The sequence below is a fragment of the Pristiophorus japonicus genome, chromosome 3 (genome assembly GCF_044704955.1).
Source record: "Pristiophorus japonicus isolate sPriJap1 chromosome 3, sPriJap1.hap1, whole genome shotgun sequence".
NCBI lineage: Eukaryota > Metazoa > Chordata > Chondrichthyes > Pristiophoridae > Pristiophorus > Pristiophorus japonicus.
This window is the reverse complement of record NC_091979.1, coordinates 121,705,794-121,730,541: the sequence shown is the minus strand read 5'-3', so window position 1 is coordinate 121,730,541 and position 24,748 is coordinate 121,705,794. Positions and strand designations below refer to the sequence as shown.

General features: G+C 43.5%; 1 protein-coding gene across 2 annotated transcripts in view; it reads left to right on the top strand.

The window, feature by feature from the left end:
* The window catches only part of pde11a (phosphodiesterase 11a), a 609,195-nt gene that overhangs the window by 455,657 nt on the left and 128,790 nt on the right, over positions 1-24,748 (top strand). For both annotated transcript variants that reach the window (XM_070875770.1, XM_070875769.1), the window contains one exon: positions 4,412-4,512. In XM_070875770.1, the coding sequence (XP_070731871.1) occupies positions 4,412-4,512 (101 nt within the window). The remainder of the gene's footprint in view (positions 1-4,411; positions 4,513-24,748) is intronic.

The following is a 24,748-nucleotide window of genomic DNA, read 5'->3' as shown; positions in this document are numbered from 1 at the left end:
ATGTACAAGATACCAGAATCAGAGAACAGAAAGTTCTGAGGAGGCTATAGGCCAGAAGAGGTTACAGAGAATGGGAGACGCAAGACCTTGGGAGGATTTAAACATGGCAATGAAAATTTTAACTGGCAGTGGTGTCCTTGCTTTGGTGGAAGGCTTGAGTTGTGGTTGTAGCAGGTGACATATTTTGATGACAGATTCTTTTGTGAGATGAATGAGACATTGCTCCTGATTAAAGTTAATATAGGATAAGTGCTCCCTAAATACCAGTTGTAGATAGGGCCTCCTGCACAGTACTCTCCTTTTCTGGCAGATACTCCTGCTTTATGCTATCCTCCAGCCCCAATGGCATCCCAATTGGATCAGTCATGACTGTAGCCAAACTATCTGTGAGATAGACCAACATGTGCAACACCAGCAAAATCCAGAGAGATAAAACACACTTGATAACGTCCATAATTAAGTCAGCAGACTGACATAAGAAACCAGCAATTGACCTGAATTACTTTTAAATATTGCTGGTAAGGAGGCGTTCCTGCTGGTTAATGCCATGTTGTGCTGTTCATGTTGCGAATTGAAGCACTGGGAAATTCTAAAATTGAAAATGGGTCCTACGACACTCTAATTTAAATAAAATATTCTGCCCCTTTAAATAATCCTACTGCTGACACCAGCACATCCACCTTAACCAATATGGTGGGTGCAGGATTTCCTGCCTACCATATCAGGACCTTAGTAGGCTGGTTAGCACCTGCAAGGCCAAATTTCTGGGCCCATGTCTTCACATGACATCACCATGGGGGCAGCATGCAAATAAGGAAGGGGTGGGGGCGAAGGATAGATCCTTGAGGGATTCTGAAGGCAGCAGTGCAGGGGTGGGGAAAAACGTCATTGCTGGAGATGCTCTGACTAAGATTAGATTGACAAAAGTGGAACCAAGCGAGGGTATTCCCACTGAGCTAAACAACGGAGGAGATAAGGGTCTTCCCTGCTGGCTGTAAGAGTTGAATGTGAAATGATCTTCGGCAGTCTCAATTCAGGCCGCATTGGACTTGGGCCTAATGCAACGTGAATTTTGCACTAAATGGCAAAATGAAATTGGTAATTTCACCCAGAAAAGTCAAATGCTGGCTGTTGGGAAAATTCACACTGGAACAGCAGGGTATATTCTTGTAAGGTTGGGGTGAGGCACATTGCTGTGTCAGAGTAGAAAGAGCTTTCTCTGTATGTAACTGGGATAGCTTGATGCTAACACTGGGTGCCTGAATTTGCATTCCATTCACCAGTAACTTGATGAACATGAAAAAGGAAAAAAATTACTAAATTAAGTTTAAAGTTATATTATTTTCTTATTGTTCGATGAGTACCCTTCAAATTGGCATGTCAGGGTTCCCACAGTGGTTCATGGATTAAGCTCAATGTAGCACTAAGCTATACACATCAGAAGATTCCAGCATCAATTCCTGGTCTGTGCTGAGTTATTTCATCTCAGCTGGAGCAGTGGTTGGGGCACTGCAAGGTGACTTTAACATTTCTGAGATTAGAAAGGGAATAATCAGGCAGGGACCCCACTCCTGATCATGATGCAGTACCCGTGTGTGGACATCTGGTGAGAACCAGGGTTGGGCTCCAAGATTGAATAGTCTGCGGACATTCCCTGTCTGGGATCACAAATGAATAATGGTCTCTTGAATGAGGTGCTAGAGGGCTAGAACTGTACGCAGCAAGAGTCAGCACATTCAGGAAAGGGGGGGGGGAGGAAACTATCAAAAATAAATTAATTGGAATGCAACAACCTTAATATATACAGTTACACACATCACTGAGTACACATTCTATCTTTTTTATCTCTATCTCTATAGTCAAAGCTAAAGAGCTAGGAATAGGGAGAAAGGTTGGAGTGTAATTTTTTTTAAAAAATACGACTGTAAAAGATCTTTTGAAAAAGGCTTTCCGGCTTTTTAAAAACTATACTGTATTATAATTAACATCTTTTCAGTGTTTAAATTGTAATGTTAACAAATTGGTGTACTAGTAAGTTGCAAGGGAGTGCCTCGGGTTGTTAATGCAGCATAGCAGAACTTCTACTCATTTAGAAGTAGGTTCCACTGGGATAATTTGCTAGAAGAAACCTGAAAATTCACTGAATAAGTTGATTGAAGTCAGTGCAAGCCCAGAAATCAGTCAGCCAAGTACGTGATGAACATCCTTAAATGTCAGATGACTTAATGGCTCAGACTTGTTATCATGCAATACCATTCCTTTTCACACTATGGATCTGCTTCCTGGACCACCTGTATCTCCCAATTAGATTAAAAATCTATTTTGTCCTGTATTTATCATATAGATGTAAAATGTATGCCAGAACCCTAACATTACAAAATACTACATTCCAATAGGTTTACTTTGTTAAATATTGATGTAAAAATCCACATTGATGCTGAAAGACATATCAGACATTCTCATTCCAGTCAATTGACTCCAAGAAACCATACTGGAACCAGAAAGAGTTTTGTGATGTTATGATACAGAATATTTATGTCTTCAAGCTTCAGTGTAACACAGTTCCCATAGCAATTTTAGCATTACCCTTCCTTTGGTATTTGTACAACAAAGTCTGCCAAAGAACATTTTGAAATTCTCTACCATTTCAGACGTATTCAGAATGAAAATGAATTTTTCTTCACATCAGAAAAACACGATGTTATGGTCTGCATTTTGATATTAGTTCTTTACAAACAACTATTGAGATTATTTTTAATTAAACCTTTTCAGTAACAATTAATAATTAAATAAATAATTGTTTTGGTTACAGTTAGTTGTGATAAAATCTAATTTGACAGTAAAATATTTTTATAATTAATCCTGCAAGGTACAAAAGCCGTAGATTAAAGAAATAATGAGCTTGAAACATTGACTGAATGTTCTGATGATGTGGGCTGTGAATCAGCATTTTTCTTTATGTATTTATTGGTAACTAATTTAACTCCAAGAATATCAATGGTAAACAATAATGGCCCAAAAATTGCTATCAAAATAATGGCGAGGCACTCCCCAGTATTTAAGTACAAATGCCACAGCAACTTCAGGCAAGGGCAGATATGCGACTAAACATGGAAATCGAGAAGTTGCTCTTGGAGATGCTCTGCTGTTAGCTTTGCGAAAAACGACATCTCGCTATCTAGCTGCCCATTCAAATGCATTCAGCAGCATGAAGTTCATGTACTTGCACTGTAGATACAAAATAAACTCACCGCGGTAAGTCAAGTCATTTCAAGGTTAAGTACCCTTTTAGCAATGTGATAAGTGTAAATTACTGCCAGTCAACTTCTCTGGCACTGAAAATGAACTATTACAAGTATAGAGTCTCATTCCTTCAGGTTTTAATTGTTTTTAACAAGAGATTTAAAAAAAGTAAATTTAAAAATTTGGAAACATCTTTCTGCCTTTTTTTCTCTCTCTCTCTTAATCCAATCTTTGTTTCTCTTTCTCACCTGATTTGACACTGAATTCGCCATTCAAAATTACACTTAAACTTATCTCATTGAAACATATAAAATTCTTATAGGACTTGACAAAGTAGATGCTGGGAGGATGTTTTCCCTGGCTGGAGTGCACAGAACTGGGGGGTCACAGTCTCAGAATAAGGGGACGGCCATTGAGGACTGAGATGAGGAGAAATTTCTTTACTCAAAGGGTTGAGAATCTTTGGAATTCACTTCTAAAGAGGGCTGTGCAGGAGAGGCTCAGTTGTTGAGTATATTCAAGACAGAAATCGTTAGATTTTTGGATATCCAGGGATATGGGGATAGTGCAGGAAGGTAGAGTTGACGTACAAGATCAGCCATGATCTTATTGAATGGCGGAGCATGCTCAAAGGGACAAATGGCCTACTCCTGCTCTTAATTCTTATGCTAACTTCTTTGTTCAGACCTTGCGCTGTTGACTTCACAATACTTCACTATGATTGGTTAAGGAGATACATAGTTGCATCCAGATGCCCTGTAAGATCTGCACTGTTTCCATCTCGCACTTCCAGCAACTTCTCAGGCAAAATAACATTGACAGTAAATGGGCAAAGACAAAGCCAACCAACGGTGGACACCGTTCATTGACTGGTTACAGAAATATTTGGGCCAATAAAAATCAGCTCAGCTGGCCAGTAAAGTGGCTGCATTGTAGTCGAGGCATTTGCAATGAATTTTGGATTATTTTGTTGCACCTAGTGAATTCCATTTCAACCAGTTTAAATTATGTTACATCCAATATTATGAATTTGGTAACAAAAACAAAGAAAATCGCTTGAACCAAGTAGCAGGAAATATCTAAAATCAATTTTCTCGTTATATTTGTTTCTACTATAATATATTTTACTAATTTTTAAACTCCCAATGTTTTCTTTCTCTCGTTACAGGGACACAATATTTTTGCAAGCTTGTCCTCCAGAGTATACAGTGACATCATGCAGCTTTTGAAACAGTCAATACTGGCAACAGATCTGACACTCTACTTTGAGTAGGTTTCAATCTATTTTTGTTTTTCAATACAACAGTCATGTCTTTGTTTATCTACAAAAAAACCTAGCAATATATAGGATAGCAGCAGTTATAATATTTATTGATTTCATGGGGTGTTGGATGTTGCTTAGAGTTGGTGGAAAATGGACCAGGTTGTTGCCCCAGCTTGTTCTTGTAGCTCATAATGAGATTCTTGATTCCAACTGACAAATTAAAATTAGTCTTTGAACGAACACGGCATAAATTTAACCCCATTTATTTGGATCAGACTACAACTTTGAACAGGATCTGTGCTTCCATACATTTCTGAAAACATGTTACATTTTTCAACATTCGAAATGCAAGCAACATTTTGAAATTATAAAATAACATAATAAAATAACGTTTAGATTTTGAAATGCAAATAATTGAGAAGCTGTAAGTGCCTATATTGGGGATGATTTACAATATTTAAAGTAATATAAATTTAAAATTTACTTTTCAACTTAGAAATAAAACAAGTCAAGTCAAACACCGGGCTTTTCATAGCAATGTTGTTTCATTCTGCCTCCTAATGTACAGGGACACATGGGGTTAAATTTTGACTTTGTATTATAGTGTAAAACCAGTGATAGCGAGTCAGCAGTCTGTTTTACATCGCTCCCAATTTTTTATTTGCAATAAATCACTAGAAATAAAAATCAGCAGAAATGTAAAATGGGCTGCCGACTCATTATCGCCCATTTTACATTTTCACACAAATTCAAGATCTATCCCCTGGATCTGTACACCGACTATTAATAGTTACAGCAACTGCATTGCAGTGTAAGAGTTTCAGATGTTTAGAATACTTTCTAAATAGTGAAAAGTTGAAAAAGTAGAGGTCAAAAGAGACTTGGAGGTCTATGTACATAGATCATTAAAATGTCGTGGACAGGTACAACATTTTTTTTTTAAAGCTATTGGAAGGCTGGGCTGGTATACAAGGAGGTAGAAGTTAAGTTGCAGCTATAAAAAGCCCTAGTTAGACCAGACCTGGAGTATTGTGAGCAGTTCTGGGCACCACACCTTAGGAAGGATATATTGGCCTTATAGGAAGTACAGCGTAGGTTTACCAGAATAATGCCTGGACTCCAAGGATTAAATTACGAGGAGTGTACACAAACTAGGGTTGTATTCTCTGGAATTTAGAAGGTTAAGGGGTGATTTTGATCAAAGTTTTCAAGATATTAAGGGGAACTATAGTCTAGATAGAGATAAACTATTTCCATTGGGCGGGGAGTCTAGGACTAGGGGGCATAGTCTAAAAATTAGTGCCAGGCCTTTCAGGGGTGAAGTTAGGAAACATTTCTACACACAAAGGATGGTAAAACTCTCCTCCACAGGCAGCAATTGGTGCTAGGTCAATTGTTAATTTTAAACCTGAGATTGATAGATTTTTGTTAACTAAAGGTATTAAGGGATATGAGGCAAAGGTGGGTATATGGAGTTAGGTCAGAGAACAGCCCTGATCTCATGGAATCGCGGAACAGGCTTGAGGGCTAAATGGCCTACTCCTGTACCTATGTAGACCTCAAAATCTTCCGACTGAAAAAGGAGAGAGGTTACGTGAAATTTCTTTACACAAAGGCTTGTTGGAGCCTGGAATGATTTGCCCACTGGGAGTAGCTGAGGCAGAGACCATTGCATCCTTTAAGGGAAGAATAGAGGAAAACAATTGAAGCTAAGAGACACAGGGCTGTGGGGAGAAAGCAAGGCAGCAGTATTGGCCAAGAAATCCCGGCCTCCCCAGGTCCGTACTGAGTGTGTACGGACCCGGGAAAGCATTGCAAAAGCCGGTGGTCAGTGCATAATGTGGTTGCGTTGAAAACTGGCTTTTCCGATCTGTCAAGCTCCAGCTTGACAGATCCTCCGTATCTCGGGAGCGAGGACATTTGCAAGGGCAGATTGCGGTATTCACCCATATTACTCCTGTTACGTATGAATAAAGATTCTGACTGGATACTGTGAGCTCAAAGTATCCCTTGGGACTCCAAGGGATGAGCCTTCTGGTGGCGACACAAAGTATGTATAGGTTTACATATATAACAACACTCCCCCGCCCCCCCCACAAAGTCAATAGTGTAACTATTTACAAGGTGAGTCGACGTTTCCCTTGTTGATCGTCTCGGTGCAAATGTTGGTTTTGGTGAATTGTTTGTTCGGACCTCGCTGGCTGCTGGGCTGCTGTGCAGCTGGCTTTGCTGGACTGCCTGATGTGATGAGTCCTGCTGGGCTGCTGCGGGTGATGGGTTCTGCTTCGTGGCCAACTGTGGTGTTGGTTGCCATGGGTGTGTATGTTGGGGGGGTTAAAGTAGGTAGGGTCCAAAGTGGGTTGCTAAGGATAGTCCGTGAATCTGAGTTTGATTTGGTCCAAGTGTTTCCGGTGAATGAGTCCATTTGAAAGTTTGACCCGAAACACCCTGCTCCCCTCTTTGGCCACAATGGTGCTGGGAAGCCACTTGGGACCTTGTCCATAATTCAATACAAATACAGGATTTCAATTTCGCAAGACAGATTTGCACTATCATGATATGCACTTTGTTGAAGCCGCCTGCTCTCATCCTGTTCATGTAGATCAGGGTGAACTAACAAGAGCCTTGTCTTAAGTGCCCTTTTCATGAACAGTTCAGCAGGTGGAATCTCAGTGAGCGAGTGGGGTCTCGTGCCATAGCTAAGCAGGACTCGGGATAGGCGAGTCTGCAGTGAGCCTTCAATTACCCTCTTCAAACCCTGCTTAATGGTTTGTGCTGCTCTCACTGCCTGACCATTGGATGCCGGTTTGAGTGGGGCAGATGTAACATGTTTAATCCCGTTGCAGATCATGAACTCTTTGAACTCGGCACTGGTGAAACATGGCTCGTTGTCGCTCACAAGGACATCAGGTAGTCTGTGCATGGCAAACATGGCCCGCAGGTTTTCAGTGGTGGCAGCGGACGTGCTTGCCGACATTATCTCACATTCAATCCATTTGGAGTACGCATCTACAACTACAAGGAACATTTTACCCAAAAACAGGCCTGCATAGTCGACATGGACCCTGGACCACGGTTTGGAGGGCCAAGACCATAAACTTAGTGGCGCCTCGCTTAACTGCGAGCATATGTTACATCTGTGCATGCAGGACTCTAAGTCCGCATTGATACCGGGCCACCACACGTGGGATCTGGCTATCGCTTTCATCATTACGATGCCTGGGTGAGTACTGTGGAGGTCACTGATGAAAGTATCCCTGCCCTTCTTGGGGACCACTACCCGATTGCCCCACAGAAGGCAGTCTGCCTGTACAGACATTTCATCTTTGCGCCGCTGGTACGGCTTTATCTCTTCCTGCGTTTCCACTGGGACACTGGACCAGCTCCCGTGAAGTACACAATTTTTTGCTCGGGACATTAAGGGGTCCTGGCTCATCCAGGTTCCAATCTGACGGGCTGTGACGGGTGATTGCTCACTCTCGAATGCTTCCATAACCATGACTAAATCTGTGGGCTGTGCCATTTCCACCCACGTGGTGGGCAATGGCAGCCTACTGAGAGCATCAGCAAAGTTTTCTGTGTCTGGCCTGTGGCGGATGGCGTAGTTGTATGCGGACAACGTGAGCTCCCATCTCTGGATGCAGGCCGATGCATTCGTATTTATCTTCTTGCTTTCGGAAAAAAGGGATATCAGTGGCTTATGGTCAGTTTCCAATTCAAATTTGAGCCCCAACAGATATTGATGCATTTTCTTTACCCCATACACACACACTAATGCTTCTTTTTCAATCATGCTGTAGGCTCTCTCAGCCTTAGGCAGACTCCTGGATGCATAAGCAACCGGTTGCAATTTCCCAGATTCATTAGCTTGTTGCAAATATACACCCGACGCCGTACCACATGCTGGTACCAAATGCTTACATGGGTCATACAACACAAGCAATTTGTTTGAGCATAACAATTTTCTAGCTTTTACAAAGGCATTTTCTTGGCTTTTGCCACATATCCATTCATCTCCTTTATGCAGTAAGGTGTGCAGTGGTTCTAACAGTGTGCTCAGACCCGGTAGAAAGTTACCAAAATAGTTCAGGAGTCCTAGAAATGACCGCAGCTCCGTCACGTTCTGTGGCCTTGGTGCGTTCTCGATTACCTCCATCTTCAAATCGGTGGGTCTGATGCCATCCACCGCGATTCTTTTCCCCAGGAACTCCACTTCAGGCACCAGGAAATTGCACTTCGAGCATTTCAACCTGAGCCCCACGCGGTTGAGTCGATTAAGAACCTCCTCCAGGTTCTGCAGATGCTCGACTGTGTCCCGACCTGTAACCAAGATGTTGTCCTGGAAGACCACCGTGCGTGGGACCAACTTAGAAACATAGAAATTAGGTACAGGAGCAGGCCATTCGGTTCTTCGAGCCTGCACCGCCATTTAATAAGATCATGGCTGATCATTCAACCTGAATATCCCTTTCCTGCTTTCTCTCCATACCCCTTGATCCCTTTGTCCGTAAGGGCCATATCTAACTCCCTTTTGAATATTTCGAACGAACTGGCCTCAACAACTTTCTGCAGTAGAGAATTCTACAGGTTAACCACTCTTGAGTGAAGAAGTTTCTCCTCATCTCGCTTACCCCTTATGCTTAGACTGTGACCCCTGGTTCTGGAACTCCCCAGCAACGGGAACATTCTTCCTGCCTCTAACCTGTCCAATCCTGTCAAAATTTTACATGTTTCTATGAGATCCCCTCTCATTCTTCTAAACTCCAGTGGTTACAAGCCCAGTTGATCCAGTCTCTCCTCATATGTCAGTCCTGCCATCCCGGGAATCAGTCTGGTGAACCTTCGCTGCACTCCCTCAATAGCAAGAACATCCTTCCTCAGATTAGGAGACCAAAACTAAATACAATATTCTAGGTGTGGCCTCACCAAGGCTCTGTACAACTGCAGTAAGACCTCCCTGCGCCTATACTCAAATCCCCTAGCTATGAAGGCTTCTTCACCGCCTGCTGTATCTGCATGCCAACCTTCAATGACTGATGTACCATGACACCCAGGTCTCATTACACCTCCCCTTTTCCTAATCTGTCACCATTCAGATAATATTCTGTTTTCCTGTTTTTGCCACCAAAGTGGATAACCTCACATTTATCTACATTATACTGCATCTGCCATGCATTTGCCCACTCACCTAACCTGTCCAAGTCACCCGGCAGCCTCTTAGCATTCTCCTCACAGCTCACAACGTCACCCATATTCGAGTCATATGCAAACTTGGAGATATTACATTCAATTCCTTCATCTAAATCATTGATGTATATTGTAAATAGCTGGTGTCCCAGCACTGAACCCTGCGGCACACCACAGTCACTGCCTGCCATTCTGAAAAGGACCTGTTTATTCTGACTCTCTGCTTCCTGTCTGCCAACTAGTTTTCTATCCACGTCAATAAATTACCCCCAAAAGCATGTGCCTTAATTTTGCACACCAATCTCTTTGTGGGACCTTGTTAAAAACCTTTTGAAAGTCCAAATGCACCACATCCACTGGCTCTCCCTTGTCCACTCTACTAGTTACATCCTCAAAAAATTCTAGATTTGTCAAGTATGATTTCCCTTTCATAAATCCATGCTGACTTTGACCGATCCGGTCACTGCTTTCCAAATGCGCTGCTATTTCATCTTTAATAATTGATTCCAACATTTACCCCACTACCGATGTCAGGCTAACCGATCTATAATTCCGTTTTATCTCCCTTCTTTTTTAAAAAGTGGTGTTACATTAGCTACCCTCCAGTCCATAGGAACTGATCCAGAGTCAATAGAATGTTGGAAAATGATGACCATTGCATCCACTATTTCTAGGGCCACTTCCTTAAATACTCTGGGATGCAGACTATCGGGCCCTGGGGATTTATCAGCCTTCAATCCCATCAATTTCCCTAACACAATTTCCTGACTAATAAGGATTTCCTTCAGTTCCTCTTTTTCGCTAGAACCTCAAACCCCGAGTATTTCCGTAAGGTTATTTGTTTCTTCCTTAGTGAAGACAGATCCAAAGTATTTGTTCAATTGGTCTGCCATTTCTTTGTTTCCCATTATAAATTCACCTGATTCTGACTGCAAAGGACCTACATTGGTCTTCACTAATCTTTTTCTCTTCACATATCTGTAGAAGCTTTTGCAGTCAGTTTTTATGTTCTCTGCAAGCTTACTCTCATATTCTATTTCCCCCCTCCTAATTAGACCCTTTCTCCTCCTCTGCTGAATTCTAAATTTCTCCCAGTCCTCAGGTTTGCTGCATTTTTGGTCAATTTATATTCCTCTTCCTTGGATTTAACACTATCCCTAATTTCCCTTGTTAGCCACGGTTTAGCCATTTTAATTTTACTCCAGACAGGGATGTACAACTGTTGAAGTTCATCCATGTGATCTATAAATGCCTGACATTGCCTATCTACTGTCAACACTTGAAGTATCATTTGCCAGTCTATTCTAGCCAATTCACGTCTCATACCATCAAAGTTACCTTTCCTTAAGTTAAGGACCCTAGTCTCTGAATTAACTGTGTCACTCTCCATCTTAATAAAGAATTCTACTATATTATGGTCACTCTTCCCCAGGGGGCTTCGCACAACAAGATTGCTAATTAGTCCTCTCTCATTACACAACACCCAGTCTAGGATGGCCAGCTCTCTAGTTGGTTCCTCAACATATTGGTCTCGAAAGCCATCCCTAATACACTCCAGGAAATCCTCCTCCACCGCATTGCTACCAGCTTGGTTAGCCCAATCTATATGTAGATCAAAGTCGCCCATGATAACTGTTATACCTTTATTGCACGCATCTCTAATTTCTTGTTTGATGCCATCCCCAACCTCACTACTACTGTTTGGTGGTCTGTACACAACTCCCACTAGCCTTTTCTGCCCTTTGGTATTCCGCAGCTCTACGCATACAGATTCCACATCATCCAAGCTAATGTCCTTTCTTACTATTGCGTTAATTTCCTCTTGAACCAGCAACACTACCCCACCTCCTTTTCCTTTCTGTTTATTCTTCCTGAATGTTGAATACCCCTGGATGTCGAGTTCCCAGCCTTGGTCACCCTAGAGCCATGTCTCCGTAATTCCAATGGTATCATATTTGTTAATAGCTGCCTGCGCAGTTAATTCGTCCACCTTATTACGAATACTCCTCGCATTGAGGCACAGAGCCTTCAGGCTTGTCTTATTAACACTCTTTGTCCCTTTAAAATTTTGCTGTAAGGTGGCCCTTTTTGATTTTTGCCTTAGATTTCTCTGCCCTCCACTTTTACTATTTTCCTTTCTATCTTTTGTTTCTGCCTCCATTTTATTGCCCTCTGTCTCCCTGCATAGGTTCCCATCCCCGTGCCATATTAGTTTAACTCCTCCCCAACAGCACTAGCAAACACTCCCCCTAGGTCATTGGTTATGGTCCTGCCCAGGTGCAGACCATCCGATTTGTACAGGTCCCACCTCCCCCAGAACCGGTTCCAATGTCTCAGGAATTTGAATCCCTCCTTCTTGCACCACTCCTCAAGCCACGTATTCATCTTAGCTATCCTGCTATTTCTACTCTGACTAGCACATGGCACTGGTAGCAAGCCTGAGATTACTACCTTTGAGGTCCTACTTTTTAATTTAACTCCTAGCTCCTTAAATTCAGCTTGTAGAACCTCATCCCGCTTTTTACCTATACCGTTGGTACCTATATGCACCACGACAACTGGCTGTTCACCCTCCCCGTCCAGAATGCTCTGCAGCCACTCCAAGACATCCTTGAACCTTGCACCAGGGAGACAATATACCATCCTGGAGTCTCAGTTGCGACCGCAGAAACGTCTATCTATTCCCCTTACAATAGAATCCCCATACGATTATAGCTCTCCCACTCTTTTTCCTGCCCTCCTGTGCAGCAGAGCCACCCACGGTGCCATGAACTTGGCTGCTGCTGCCTTCCTCTGGTGAGCCATCTCCCCCAACAATATCCAAAGCTTTCCATGTTTCTCTGGAATATCGCCGCGGCTGATCGAATTCCAAACGGGCATCTGTTGTAAATGAAGAGACCTTTGTGCATGTTGATGCAGGTGAGGCCCTTTGATGATTCCTCCAGCTCCTGCGTCACGTAGGCTGAGGTCAAGTCCAGCTTTGTGAACGTCCTTCTCCTGCCAGCATAGCAAAAAGGTCGTCAGCCTTTGGTAGTGGATATTGATCCTGCAGGGAGAAACAATTGATAGTTACTTTGTAATCACCACAGATTCTGACGGTGCCATTTCCCTTGAGGACTGGAACAATCAGACTGGCCCAGTAGTTGAATTCGATCGGCAAAATGATGCCCTCTCGTTGCAGCCAGTCTAGCTCGATCTCTACCCTTTCTCTCATGTGATGGATGGGTCACGCCCCCGGAATTAAGTGGATCTGCACTTTTGCTCCTTGGAACTTCCTGATGCCTGGTTCGAACAGCAAAGGGAACTTGTTTAAGACCTGGGCACACAAAGTGTCGTCAGCGGACGAGAGCGCTCTGACGTCATCCCAGTTCCAGCGTATCTTCCCCAGCCAGTTCCTGTCGAGCAGTGTGGGACCATCGCCCAGTACCACCCAGAGTGGTAGCTTGTGCACCTCGTAGGAGACCTTTACAGAAGCACTGCTGATTACGGGAATCAGTTCCTTTGTGTAAGTTCTCAGTTTCGTGCGAATGGGAGTCAAGTCTGGCCTTGAGGCCTTGCTGCACCACAATTTATCGAAAGTCTTTTTGCTCATAATTGACTGGCGCGCACCCATATCCAACTCCATTACAACGGAAGTCCATTTAATTCAAGCTTCAGCATTATCGGGGGACATTTTGTGGTAAATGTGTGCACCCCATATACCTCTGCCTCCTCAGTCTGAGGCTCTGGTTCGTCGTGATCCTCCATGGATCTGTCCTCCTCTGTAACATGGTGGTTTGCAGGATTAATAGGGTTTGCAGCTCGCCTGCACATAGAGGTGTCCCATTGTTCCACAGCCCTTGCAAACGTACCCTTTGAAGCAGCATGAATGCAAATGATGATCACCCCCGCAGCGCCAACAAGGTGTTAATGGCCTTGCTGGTGGACTCTGAGACATTTGCGGAAGTGCAGCTGCAGGCATGTGGGGCCTGCCCTGTACGTTGCGATTTGAAAACAACATCACTTTGTTCACAGTACTTGTAGCAGCACTCGTGTGCTGAGAGTTTTGCTTAGTATTGTCACTGGTGGCAATGAACGCCTGGGTTGTCGCTATGGCTTTGCTCAAGGTTGGGGTCTCTACATTCAAAAGTTTGTGAAGTATCACTTCGTGGCCAATGCCAAGTATGAAAAAGTCTCTGAGCATGTGCTCCAAATGTCCTTCAAATTCGCAATGTCCTGCAAGGCGTCTTAGCTCGGTGACATAACTCGTCACTTCCTGGCCTTCAGACCTTTTGTAGGTGTAGAACCGGTACCTCGCCATCAGAACGCTTTCCTTCGGGTTCAGATGCTCCCGGACCAGTGTGCACAAATCATCATACGGTTTCTCTGTGGTTTCGCTGGAGCAAGCAGATTTTTCATGAGGCCATACATTGGTGCCCCACAGACGGTGAGGAGAATCGCCCTTCGTTTGGCAGCGTTCGCTTCTCCTTCCAGCTCGTTGGCCACAAAGTATTGGTCGAGTCGCTCCACGAAGGTTTCCCAATCATCTCCCTCCGAGAATTTCTCCAGGATGCCCACTGTTCTCTGCATCGTTGGATTCGTCATCTGTATCTCGTCGCCAGTTGTTATGTATGAATAAAGAGTCTGACTGGATACTGTGAGCTCAAAGTGTGACCTTAGTCTTTTATTGCAGGTCTCCAGAGTGCCTCTCCAGCCTGTGAGGCCTCCTTATGTACCTGTGCTCCCAAAAGATTGTGGGATCCCTTGGGACTCCAGGGGATGAGCCCTCTGGTGGCCACACAAAGTATATACAGGTTTACATATGTAACTCCAACTTATAGAGTTCCCGTTATTATAAATGTGAAAATACTTTACCTGGATTGGCTGCCCGGATCCAAGTGACTGCAGCTCCAGCTCTGCGGACGTCCTGATGTGCACGCGCTCCGACACGCAGTGAGTGAAGGCCTCAGGACCGGGATCTCCCGTGGGCGCAGCAGATTCTGGTAAGTGCGCATCTCTTTTCCCTTTTTTAGCCAATCGCCCGCGGGAAGCAGCCGACCTTGATTTCTCGGCCATTATCTTTTTTAACAAAGAGGCAACACAGAGATGATGGATCAAATGTCTTTTGTGATGTAAATCACTATGGTTTTATGAGTATGAATAGTCTGATAGTTATGTGCTACACAAAACTATTAGGTGGTGGATATTAAGTTGGGTGAAGAGTGAGGGACAAAAGTGGAGAAGCTTTCACATCACTTTATCCATGGTATTACTCTAGAATTTTCACCAATTAGCACTAATCATAGAATGATGTAGCACAGAAGGAGGCCATTCGGCCCATCATGTCTGTGTCAGCTATTTGGTAGAGCTATCCATTCAATCTCACTCTCCTACTCTTTCTCCATAGTCCTGTATTTTTTTTCCCCTTCAAGTATTCATCCAATTTCCTTTTTAATGTGATAATTGAATCTGCTTCCACCATCCTTTCAGGCAGTGCATTCAGATCACAACTCGCTGTTTCTTTTTAAAAGTTTCCTCATGTCACCTCTGGTTCTTTTGCCAATTACCTTAAATCTGTCCCCTCTTAATAATCCCCTTCTGCCACAGGAAACAGTTCTCCTTATTTATCTATCAAAACAATTCATGATGTTGAACACCTCTATAAAATCTCCTCTTAACTGTCTCTGCTCCAAGGAGAACAACTCCAGCTTCTCCAGTCTCTCCTTATAACTGACGTCTCTCATCCCTGGAACCATTCTCGTAAATCTCCACTGCACCCTCTCTAAGGCCTTGATGTCCTTCCTAAAGTGTGGTTCCCAGAATTGAACACAATACTCCAGCTGAGGCCTAACTAGTGTTTCATAAAGGTTTAACATAACTTCCTTGCTTTTGTACTCTATTCCTCTTTTAATAAAGCCCAAGCCCAATAATATGCTTTTTAACAGCATATGAGACATTGTTTAACAGCGAATCTCCTTCATAAGACTTTTAAAGTACAGAAAAATACATTTTTTTAAATAATTTAAACATTTAAAATCCTGCTAAATAAGGTCGTTTAAAATATGTAAATTTACTTTTCAAAAAATTATATTTTTGTTTTAAATATTTAATTAAATTCCATTTTTAAAATTTGAAATATGTGATTTTTTTTTTAAAGTTATTTGGCTTTTTGCTTTTACCTGTAAGGTACAACAAGCTCCTAAAAACAGATGACTAAATTAGATCTTTGAGATTTTGAACAGTGCAGCCTAAAATCCTGAATTTAGAACAACGCTTGGAGCTAAAATTATAGACATTAACTCAGCAGTAGATATGCCGATAAAGAGCAAGATTTTGTGGCAATGGACAATTCCCACTGACTGATTTCACAGGATAGTTATTGGTTCCGGCTTTTTGATTGCTTTTCCAGACATAGTCTATTGATGCTCACCTGCAGCAGTTTTTCTAAAGTAGTCACATAATTAATTCTAAAACTAATCAAATCTAAGGAATCAATTCATGTTTAATCTGAGGAGAAAAAAAAACAATTTTCATTTGCCAAAGTTATAAATTCAACCAGATTCCTCGGAGAAATGATATAAACTGCAACTTTAGCTTCAAAGACTTTTACTTTTTATGGATGGATTATAAATATTAAGCCTCCAAGTATTCTCATTATTTTAATGCTTATAAAGCTTAAAATAAGCCTAACGAAAGGACATCACAGAAGTAATGAGGAATCATTGCTATTTGGTCTGCCAATGTCGATAAAATTAATTTACATGGTTTATATTATTAAAAAGTAGTGTTTGTTCTTGAAGTACTTTGGCTACAGATGGCTGTTGATACAGTACTACATAAGATTCTTACTAAGAGCAATGACTATCGCGGTTGTCATGGTTGTTAATTAGTAACTGGCAGAAAATAGTTGTAAGGGGTGGTAGGTCAAAATGGGACAAGAATTGAGTGTGGTAGCCCCCTCCCCCCCCCAGTCTGTACTGGAAGCTCTCCTGTTCCTGGTAGACACTGGGTTTGCTGTGTCAATGATAAGTAATTACATTTACAAATGACACCAAGGTAGGTGGGGATGGAGTAGACTCTGGGCTCAGAGAAGGCAGCTTAGATCTTGAAAAAATAATCACAGGATTTGCACTTGGGCTGATCAGTGCCGATGAAGTTCAACATGAACAAATTGCAAGTATTGGAAGTAAAATTGGTGGATCCCTCATTGGAGGGGCAGCACTTGTTGGGGGTGAAAGACGTCAATGGAAAAGAAAATTGGGCATGGTGTAAAACAGGCTGCTGACTTGCTATCAGCCCATTTTGCGCTCCTCGCGTTGACCAATTTCATCTAGGTTGAGAGAGAAACTGAAAGAAACCCAATGGTATTAATTGAATTATCTCTCACCATGCCTAAACCGTATCAAGCAGCAGGAAACAAAAACCAGAATGCTGGATTCTGTTGCCAAATCAGTGGAATTCAAATTCCTCAGAGGATATGCTGAAGCAGCTCAGTGTTTTCGTCAGACTTCATTAGTACAGCATTCACTTCTGGTTACAGTGACATAAAAACACCATCCAAGCCCCAGAGACAGTACAAAGGAGAGCAACATGATTGATCCTTGGTGTTAGAGGGATGAGACGCAAGATACAATTTTATAAGCCAGAGCCTTTCAGTCTTGAGAAGAGACAGTTCTGAGGGACCTGATAGAGGAATCAAATAGAGAAAATGAAGATTAAACAATACTTTCAGATTCTCCAGGGCAACAAGATAAGACAGTACAAGTTCCAACTTGTGAAGGACAAATATAGGACAGATGTCAGAAAGTATTTTTTTATACAGAGGGTGATCAGTATATTGAGCTAGAAATTGCGTTCTGAGGCATACCTCCAGAGTGTGCCACCAACCCGCGAAACATTTCTGCACCAAATTCAAGGCATCCAGGCTGCGGAGAGTTCCGCTCTTGGGCCTCCAGACGTACATCTGCGTAAAAGCCCACGGATCCCAGGGACCTACAGCATTCCAGTGCCAACAGGACTGTGCTGACCGTGGCAGTGAAGGTTACTGTGGTGCTGGCCTTCTATGGCTCCGGCTTCCTTAAAGCAACAGCAGGGGACATATGCAGCTGCACGTCAGCACTTCATGATGGACTGGTTTGCTTGAATGGAGGAAGCTGAGGAATGCATCTAATACTGGCCACGCATTGTGCCACAATAAAGAAGGCACATCTACGCTGAGCTTTGCAATGATGCACAGAACACCAACAGCAAACGGTCAAAGTGAAATATTTATGGGAAAAATTTACAAACATTCCCCCCTCAACAAGATCAAACAATATTATAAAGCTACAAAAACAAACAAAAGGAGAAACAGCGTTCTGCTGCAAGAAACATTATAACAACTTAATTCCTAACCAAAAATTATTTACAGGAGTACTTGCTACATCTCAGGGCATGTGTTAAAGGTTTTCCCAACCCTTAATATATCTTCACCAGACATTCAACCCCCCCCCCCCCACTTCCTTTCATCCCCCCTCCCCCACGCCTGGTGCTCCTCCTCAATGAGGTCTCAGTGCCTACAACAAGGCTGCTGTGTGAGGAGAGTAGACAGTGCAGACGGCTAGGAGGACACCCTGGACCAGCTCTGGGCCTGGAAGGCCCGGCTACAGACTGCTGCATCTCAGTATCGACGGAAGTAGTCTCTGATGGGTTGGGTATGGACCGCGTAAGGTGGGTGCATGGTCTGAGAATCATTGGAGGGATCCGGAATGAGATCACCCTGAGGAATGATAACAGCTTCCATCTCCCGGGAACCACTGACACTCAGACGGAGCTGGGCCTCAGCATCTAGAGCACGACAGTCACCACAGCTTGCTGGCCTGCTTCGGCACTGTCACTTCCCCGTTGGACAGTGGGGAAGAGAGAGAGGATGGCAGCAGTCATCAACCGCATCACTTCACCAAGCTGCATTGATTCTGCAACGTGATCAAGGGCACGCGCCACACATTCTGGCATGCTGCTGGAGGCCACATGCCTCCGTGAGTGGTGAAGGATGGCCCCGCTGGAGAACGGAGATGCAGGGACAATGCGTGAGACAGCCTCCGAGCACTCACAGCAAGTTTATCAATGCTCTCGGGGATCCTAAGCAATGCACCCATGAGCTCGCAGTGTATCTGTGTGATTTCACTGGACATTGCCACCAAGTCCAGGTCCTCATTTGCCTGTTCTTCAGCAGGATTTCTGTGCCGTCTCACCCTACGGAGAGCAGGCCTCCAAGCTTCCCCGCCCGCTTGGCATTGCTATAGGCCACTGGGGTCAGGAGCCTCAGAGGCATTCAACCCCTGGAAATCTGCCTCTTCCCCAGATGTTGTCTCCGATTGAGTGGTGACTGCTGTGCTCTGCGGTTCAGGCTGCAGACCTTCATCACCTCCCTCATCGTCTCCACCCTGCCCAGATATAGAAGGCTCCCGAGAAGGCATTGCAGGTTGTGGCTGGTCATCTGCAAGCAGAAAAGAACAGATGTGCGGTTAGTAGAAGGGGAGGGGACAGAGTGATAGCAGGAAGGTGGCATTGCAGATGTGGATGCAAAGGGACTAGGTGACTTCATATTAGGTGACAATTAAGTTACGTCAGTCGGATGTTCCATTCACATACCCTCACTACCTGATGCGGGCTCGGCATCGCCCCCCACAACTTCTGTTAGATCAAGGAGCTCAGGCTCTCCACCTCCTGCCCGGAGTTGCTCCCGTCTGTTGCGGGAGAGTTTCGTCTGCAAAAAGAACAAGAAATGTTTCAGTAAGGGTTTACCTCCTGCTGTGCCACATATGCCTTCCGTAGTTCAATAGCTGCGACTGTGTGCACGTGCTGTGTCTTTACTTCAATGTGTGTGGCTGTTGAGTAAGACTTTACAAACACTGGGAGGAGCTGAGAAGCAGATAGAATAGTGGCTCAAGGTAATGCCAATGAAATGCATATCATCAGTGTCAGTGTAGTTCAAGGAGGCTTTAAAATGAGTAGGGTACAAGAGGATATGTGCATCCTGATTGCAGAGGTAATGGCTGCGGAAGATAGAGTTCAGCTTTCTGCTGCATTCTACAACCCACACCATGGCCTGCAATACATTGAGAAGGGGCAGTTCCATCAAAAACTTAACATTGTGTGAGACATTGATCTTGGCAACATGAAAGGTCTACATAAATGTTAAGGATACACACCCTGACAACTCTCGTGAGGTTGTTGAATTTTTTCCTGCATTGAGTGCCAGTCCTAGTCATCGTGTCAGCTGCTGAGAGCTCCTGTGCTATCTCACACCAGATGTGTTTATATCTGGTGTGAGATGTGCCTGGCATCCCAGAGTACTTAAGGAAGTGGCCTTGGAAATAACGGATGCATTGACAGTCATTTTCCAACATTCCATAGACTCTGGATCAGTTCCTATGGAGTGGAGGGTAACCAATGTAACCCCTTTTTAAAAAAGTAGGGAGAGAGAAAACAGGAAATTATAGAACGGTCAGCCTGACATCGGTAGTGGGTAAAATTATGGAATCAATGATTAAGGATGTCATAGCAGCGCATTTGGAAAGAGGTGACATGATAGGTCCGAGTCAGCATGGATTTGTGAAAGGGAAATCATGCTAGATAAATCTTCTGGAATTTTTTGAGGATGTTTCCAGTAGAGTGGACAAGGGAGAACCAGTTGATGTGGTGTATTTGGACTTTCAGAAGGCTTTCGACAAGATCGCACCCAAGAGATTAATGTGCAAAGTTAAAGTACATGGGATTGGGGGTAGTGTGCTGATGTGGATTGAGAACTGGTTGGCAGACAGGAAACAAAGAGTAGGAGTAAATGGGGACTTTTCAGAATGGCAGGCAGTGACTAGTGGGGTACTGCAAGGTTCTGTGCAGGGGCCCCAGCTGTTTACATTGTACATTAATGATTTAGACGAGGGGATTAAATGTAGTATCTCCAAATTTGCGGATGACACTAAGTGTGAGCTGTGAGGAGGATGCTATGAGGCCGCAGAATGACTTGGATAGGTTAGGTGAGTGGGCAAATGCATGGCAGATGAAGTATAATGTGGATAAATGTGAGGTTATCCACTTTGGTGGTAAAAACAGAGAGACAGACTATTATCTGAATGGTGACAGATTAGGAAAAGGGGAGGTGCAACGACACCTGGGTTTCATGGTACATCAGTCATTGAAGATTGGCATGCAGGTACAGCAGGCGGTTAAGAAAGCAAATGGCGGCATGTTGGCCTTCATAGCGAGGGAATTTGAGTACAGGGGCAGGGAGGTGTTACTACAGTTGTACAGGGCCTTGGTGAGGCCACACCTGGAGTATTGTGTACAGTTTTGGTCTCCTAACTTGAGGAAGGACATTCTTGCTATTGAGGGAGTGCAGCGAAGGTTCACCATACTGATTCCTGGGATGGCGGGACTGACATATCAAGAAAGACTGGATCAACTGGGCTTGTATTCACAGGAGTTCAGAAGAATGAGAGTGGATCTCATAGAAACGTTTAAAATTCTGACGGGATTGGACAGGTTAGATGCAGGAAGAATGTTCCCAATGTTGGGGAAGTCCAGAACCAGGGGTCACAATCTAAGGGTAAGGGGTAAGCTATTTAGGACCGAGATGAGGAGAAACCTCTTCACCCAGAGAGTGGTGAACCTGTGGAATTCTCTACCACAGAAAGTTGTTGAGGCCAATTCACTAAATATATTCAAAAAGGAGTTAGATGTAGTCCTTACTACTAGGGGGATCAAGGGGTACGACGAGAAAGCAGGAATGGGGTACTGAAGTTGCATGTTCAGCCATGAACTCATTGAATGGCGGTGCAGGCTCGAAGGGCCGAATGGCCTACTCCAGCACCTATTTTCTATGTTTCTGTATGCTAGGCAGTGGTCTACCTCCCCCAACAAGATGCAATGATCTCCACCTCCTTTCCACTGCTGTAACGAAGGCCTCAGAAGCCTTTTGGGAAAACCTCCTGGTACACTGCCTGCCCTTTTGCTGCTCCATCTCTGCGGAATTGCAACTACTTGGCCGGGTCCTCTGTGCATGCACGCAAGAAGTCTCCACACCCTGAAAATACCGATAGCGCCTGGGAAACTCGAAACGCATCTGCGGATGCGCAAAATGTCAACCTTCTTTACCGCTGCGGTTTTCAGCTCGGACGTTAAAAGTTCCTGGTGCAACGCCTGTTTTTGCGCCCCCAATCATCGCACCTCTTTTTTGCCCGAATTTTTCAGACTAGGGTGCAAACTGTTCCCAGGTGGTATCAGAACCGCCCCGCCACCATTACTGTCCCGATATCAACAAAGCCGAAAATCTATCTCAAACTGGTTGTGCATCAAATGTTTTTTTTTAAATGTTTAATTTAAGATTTATAATAACCCTTACACTGATGAAATCAGGCCCTATGGCTGCTTTTACAAGCCATAGAGATTCATCAGAAATTGTTGTTGTTGGGCAAATCTCTCAAGGCATACCATGACAGATTGCAAGTTCCAGGTTTCGCTTATGTGGAAACCGCGGGGCCTTTCAAATGGATTACTACGCCATTGAATACACCACAATTTCAAAGCCATTGAATGGGTTGCTAGGTCGAGTAGTTGAGGTCAATTCCCAGAACTCATTTAACCAATCATCATCAACATAGGCAGCCCCTTGGAATCAAGGAAAACTTGCTTCCACTCCTGAAGTGAGTTCTTTGGTGGCTGAACATTCCAATACGAGAGCCACAGACTCTGTCACAGGTGGGACAGATAGTCGTTGAGGGAAGGGGTGGGTGGGACTGGTTTGCCACACGCTCTTTCCGCTGCCTGCGCTTGATTTCTACACGCTCTCGCTGTCGAGGTGCTCAGCACCCTCTGGGACTCACTTTCTCCACTTAGGGTGGTCTTTGGCCAGGGACTCTCAGGTGTCAGTGGGGATGGATGCTGTAATGGAAAATTTATGCAGCTGGCAATGTGGAAAATTGAGAGAAAGGGGATGAAGGGCCTCTTTCAACTGAATCAAAATAGGTTTAGTTGGTGGTTGAAGCCTAATCACTGGCTTTTTCTTGATCAAAATCTTGTCTGTGAAAAACCAAACTAATTAGGAAAATTGAAAATTTGGATAGTTCTATCTTGGACCATTCAACCTGTTTCTAAAAGCTAAGGTTTAAATGTTGAAGTCTAATACTGGTTTACTGTTTTAAAAACAAATGGCTGGTATTGAAGTTCTAATCTGTACTGAGAATTACAAACTTCTCATGCACAGCTTTCTGCTATAGTAATGTTCTTCCAACTGGAAATAATTGCAACAGTGTCAGTTCTGGCAGTGTATTCCTACAAGGATTCCTTCTAAAATCCATCTCAGTTCAAGTGATCTCTGCAAAAAAGCTCCAACATGCCCCATTACTATGACCAGTCATTCATTGGCATGAACAAACAATTTACCTATTAGCATGCCTTCCCTCCAAAGCAAAGAGAGAATACATTTGAAATTATTGGTAGGTATTTGCTACAGAATGATCAAGAAAAAAAAACATGCTTTAATGTGATTCTCAACATTCTATTTAAATATCTGTTTATGCTGGATTTACTCTACATTCACAGTTTGTTTTCTGGTTCAAAATACACTTTCAAAAGGCACCAATTAACTTCCATCAATGTCAACTGGTAACAAATATTCCCACCTCCCCAAATTGCATTAGAAACAGCCACAGTATAACAGAATTTGAATCAGACGGAACTAAATTTGTTCTTTTCCTGCTTTGTAATGCACACAGTGGAATTTTAATCTGCAAGTTATCATTGAACATCTGCTCTGGGTTGAGTAATTGGCACAGTTTTGTTTTGGATCAATTTAACAATGTTGAATTTGGTACTGTTAGCAGAGTATGAAGCAGTTACATTCACTACCTATAGTTATATTATTTATACGTACTTCCACAGGTAACCACAAACTATCCAACATTACCATAGGTAGAAAGAGGGATGAGGTCCTGCAGGCAGAGTTTAGGGAGCTAGGAGAGAGGTTAAAAAGTAGGACCTCAAAGGTAGTAATCTCCGGGTTACTGTCGGTGCCACATGCTAGTGAGTACAGAAATAGGAGGATAGAGACGATGAATGTGTGGCTGGAGAGATAGAGGGAGGGCTTTAGATTCCTGAGGCATTGGGACTGTTTCTGGGGGCAGTGGGATCTGTACAAGCCGGACGGGTTGCACTTCAACAGAGCCTGGACTAGTATCCTCATGGGAGGGTTTGCTAGTGCTGTTGGGGAGGGTTTAAACGAACTTGGCAGGGGGATGGGAACTGGAGAATAGATTCAGTGGTGAGAGAAGCAAAACTAGAATTGGGCAACAGAAAAGTAGAGAGTGAATTTGGAAGACAGAGGAACAAGGGCTGGAAAATAGACAACAGGGGAGTTTGGGAATACTAAATGATATATACTTCAATGCAAGGAATATAGGAAATAAGGCAGATGAGCTGAGAGCACAGATTGACATTTCGGAGTACGATACAGCTATTACTGAGACATGGCTGAAAGAAGGACAGGTATGGCAGCTCAACATTCCTAGTTATAGAGTTTTCAGACGGGATAGAGGGGGGGGGGGAAGGAGAGGGGGCTGCAGTATTAATTAAAGAAACAATTACAACTGTGAGAAGGGATGATATGTTCGAGGGGTCATCAAACGAGGCCATACGGGTTGAATTGAAGAACAAAAAAGGGTCTATCACACTACTGGGAGTGTACTATAGACCCCAAACAATCAGAGGGAGATAGAAAAACAAATATGTGGGCAAATTGCTGCAAGTGGAAAAACTATAGAGCTGTAATAGTGGGGGATTTCAACTACCCTAATATTAACTGGGAAAAAGATAGTGTGAATGGTACAGAGGGTGCGGAATTCCTAAAATGCATTCAGGAGAACTTCTTTAGCTAGTATGTAACAAGCCCAACAAGGGAGGGAACGGTTCTGGACTTAGTTTTGGGGAATGAAGAGGGGCAGCTGGAAGGGGTATCAGTGGGAGAGCATTTTGGTGCTAGTGATCATAATTCAGTAAGATTTAGGGTAGTTATTGAAAAGGACAAAGGAGGACCAG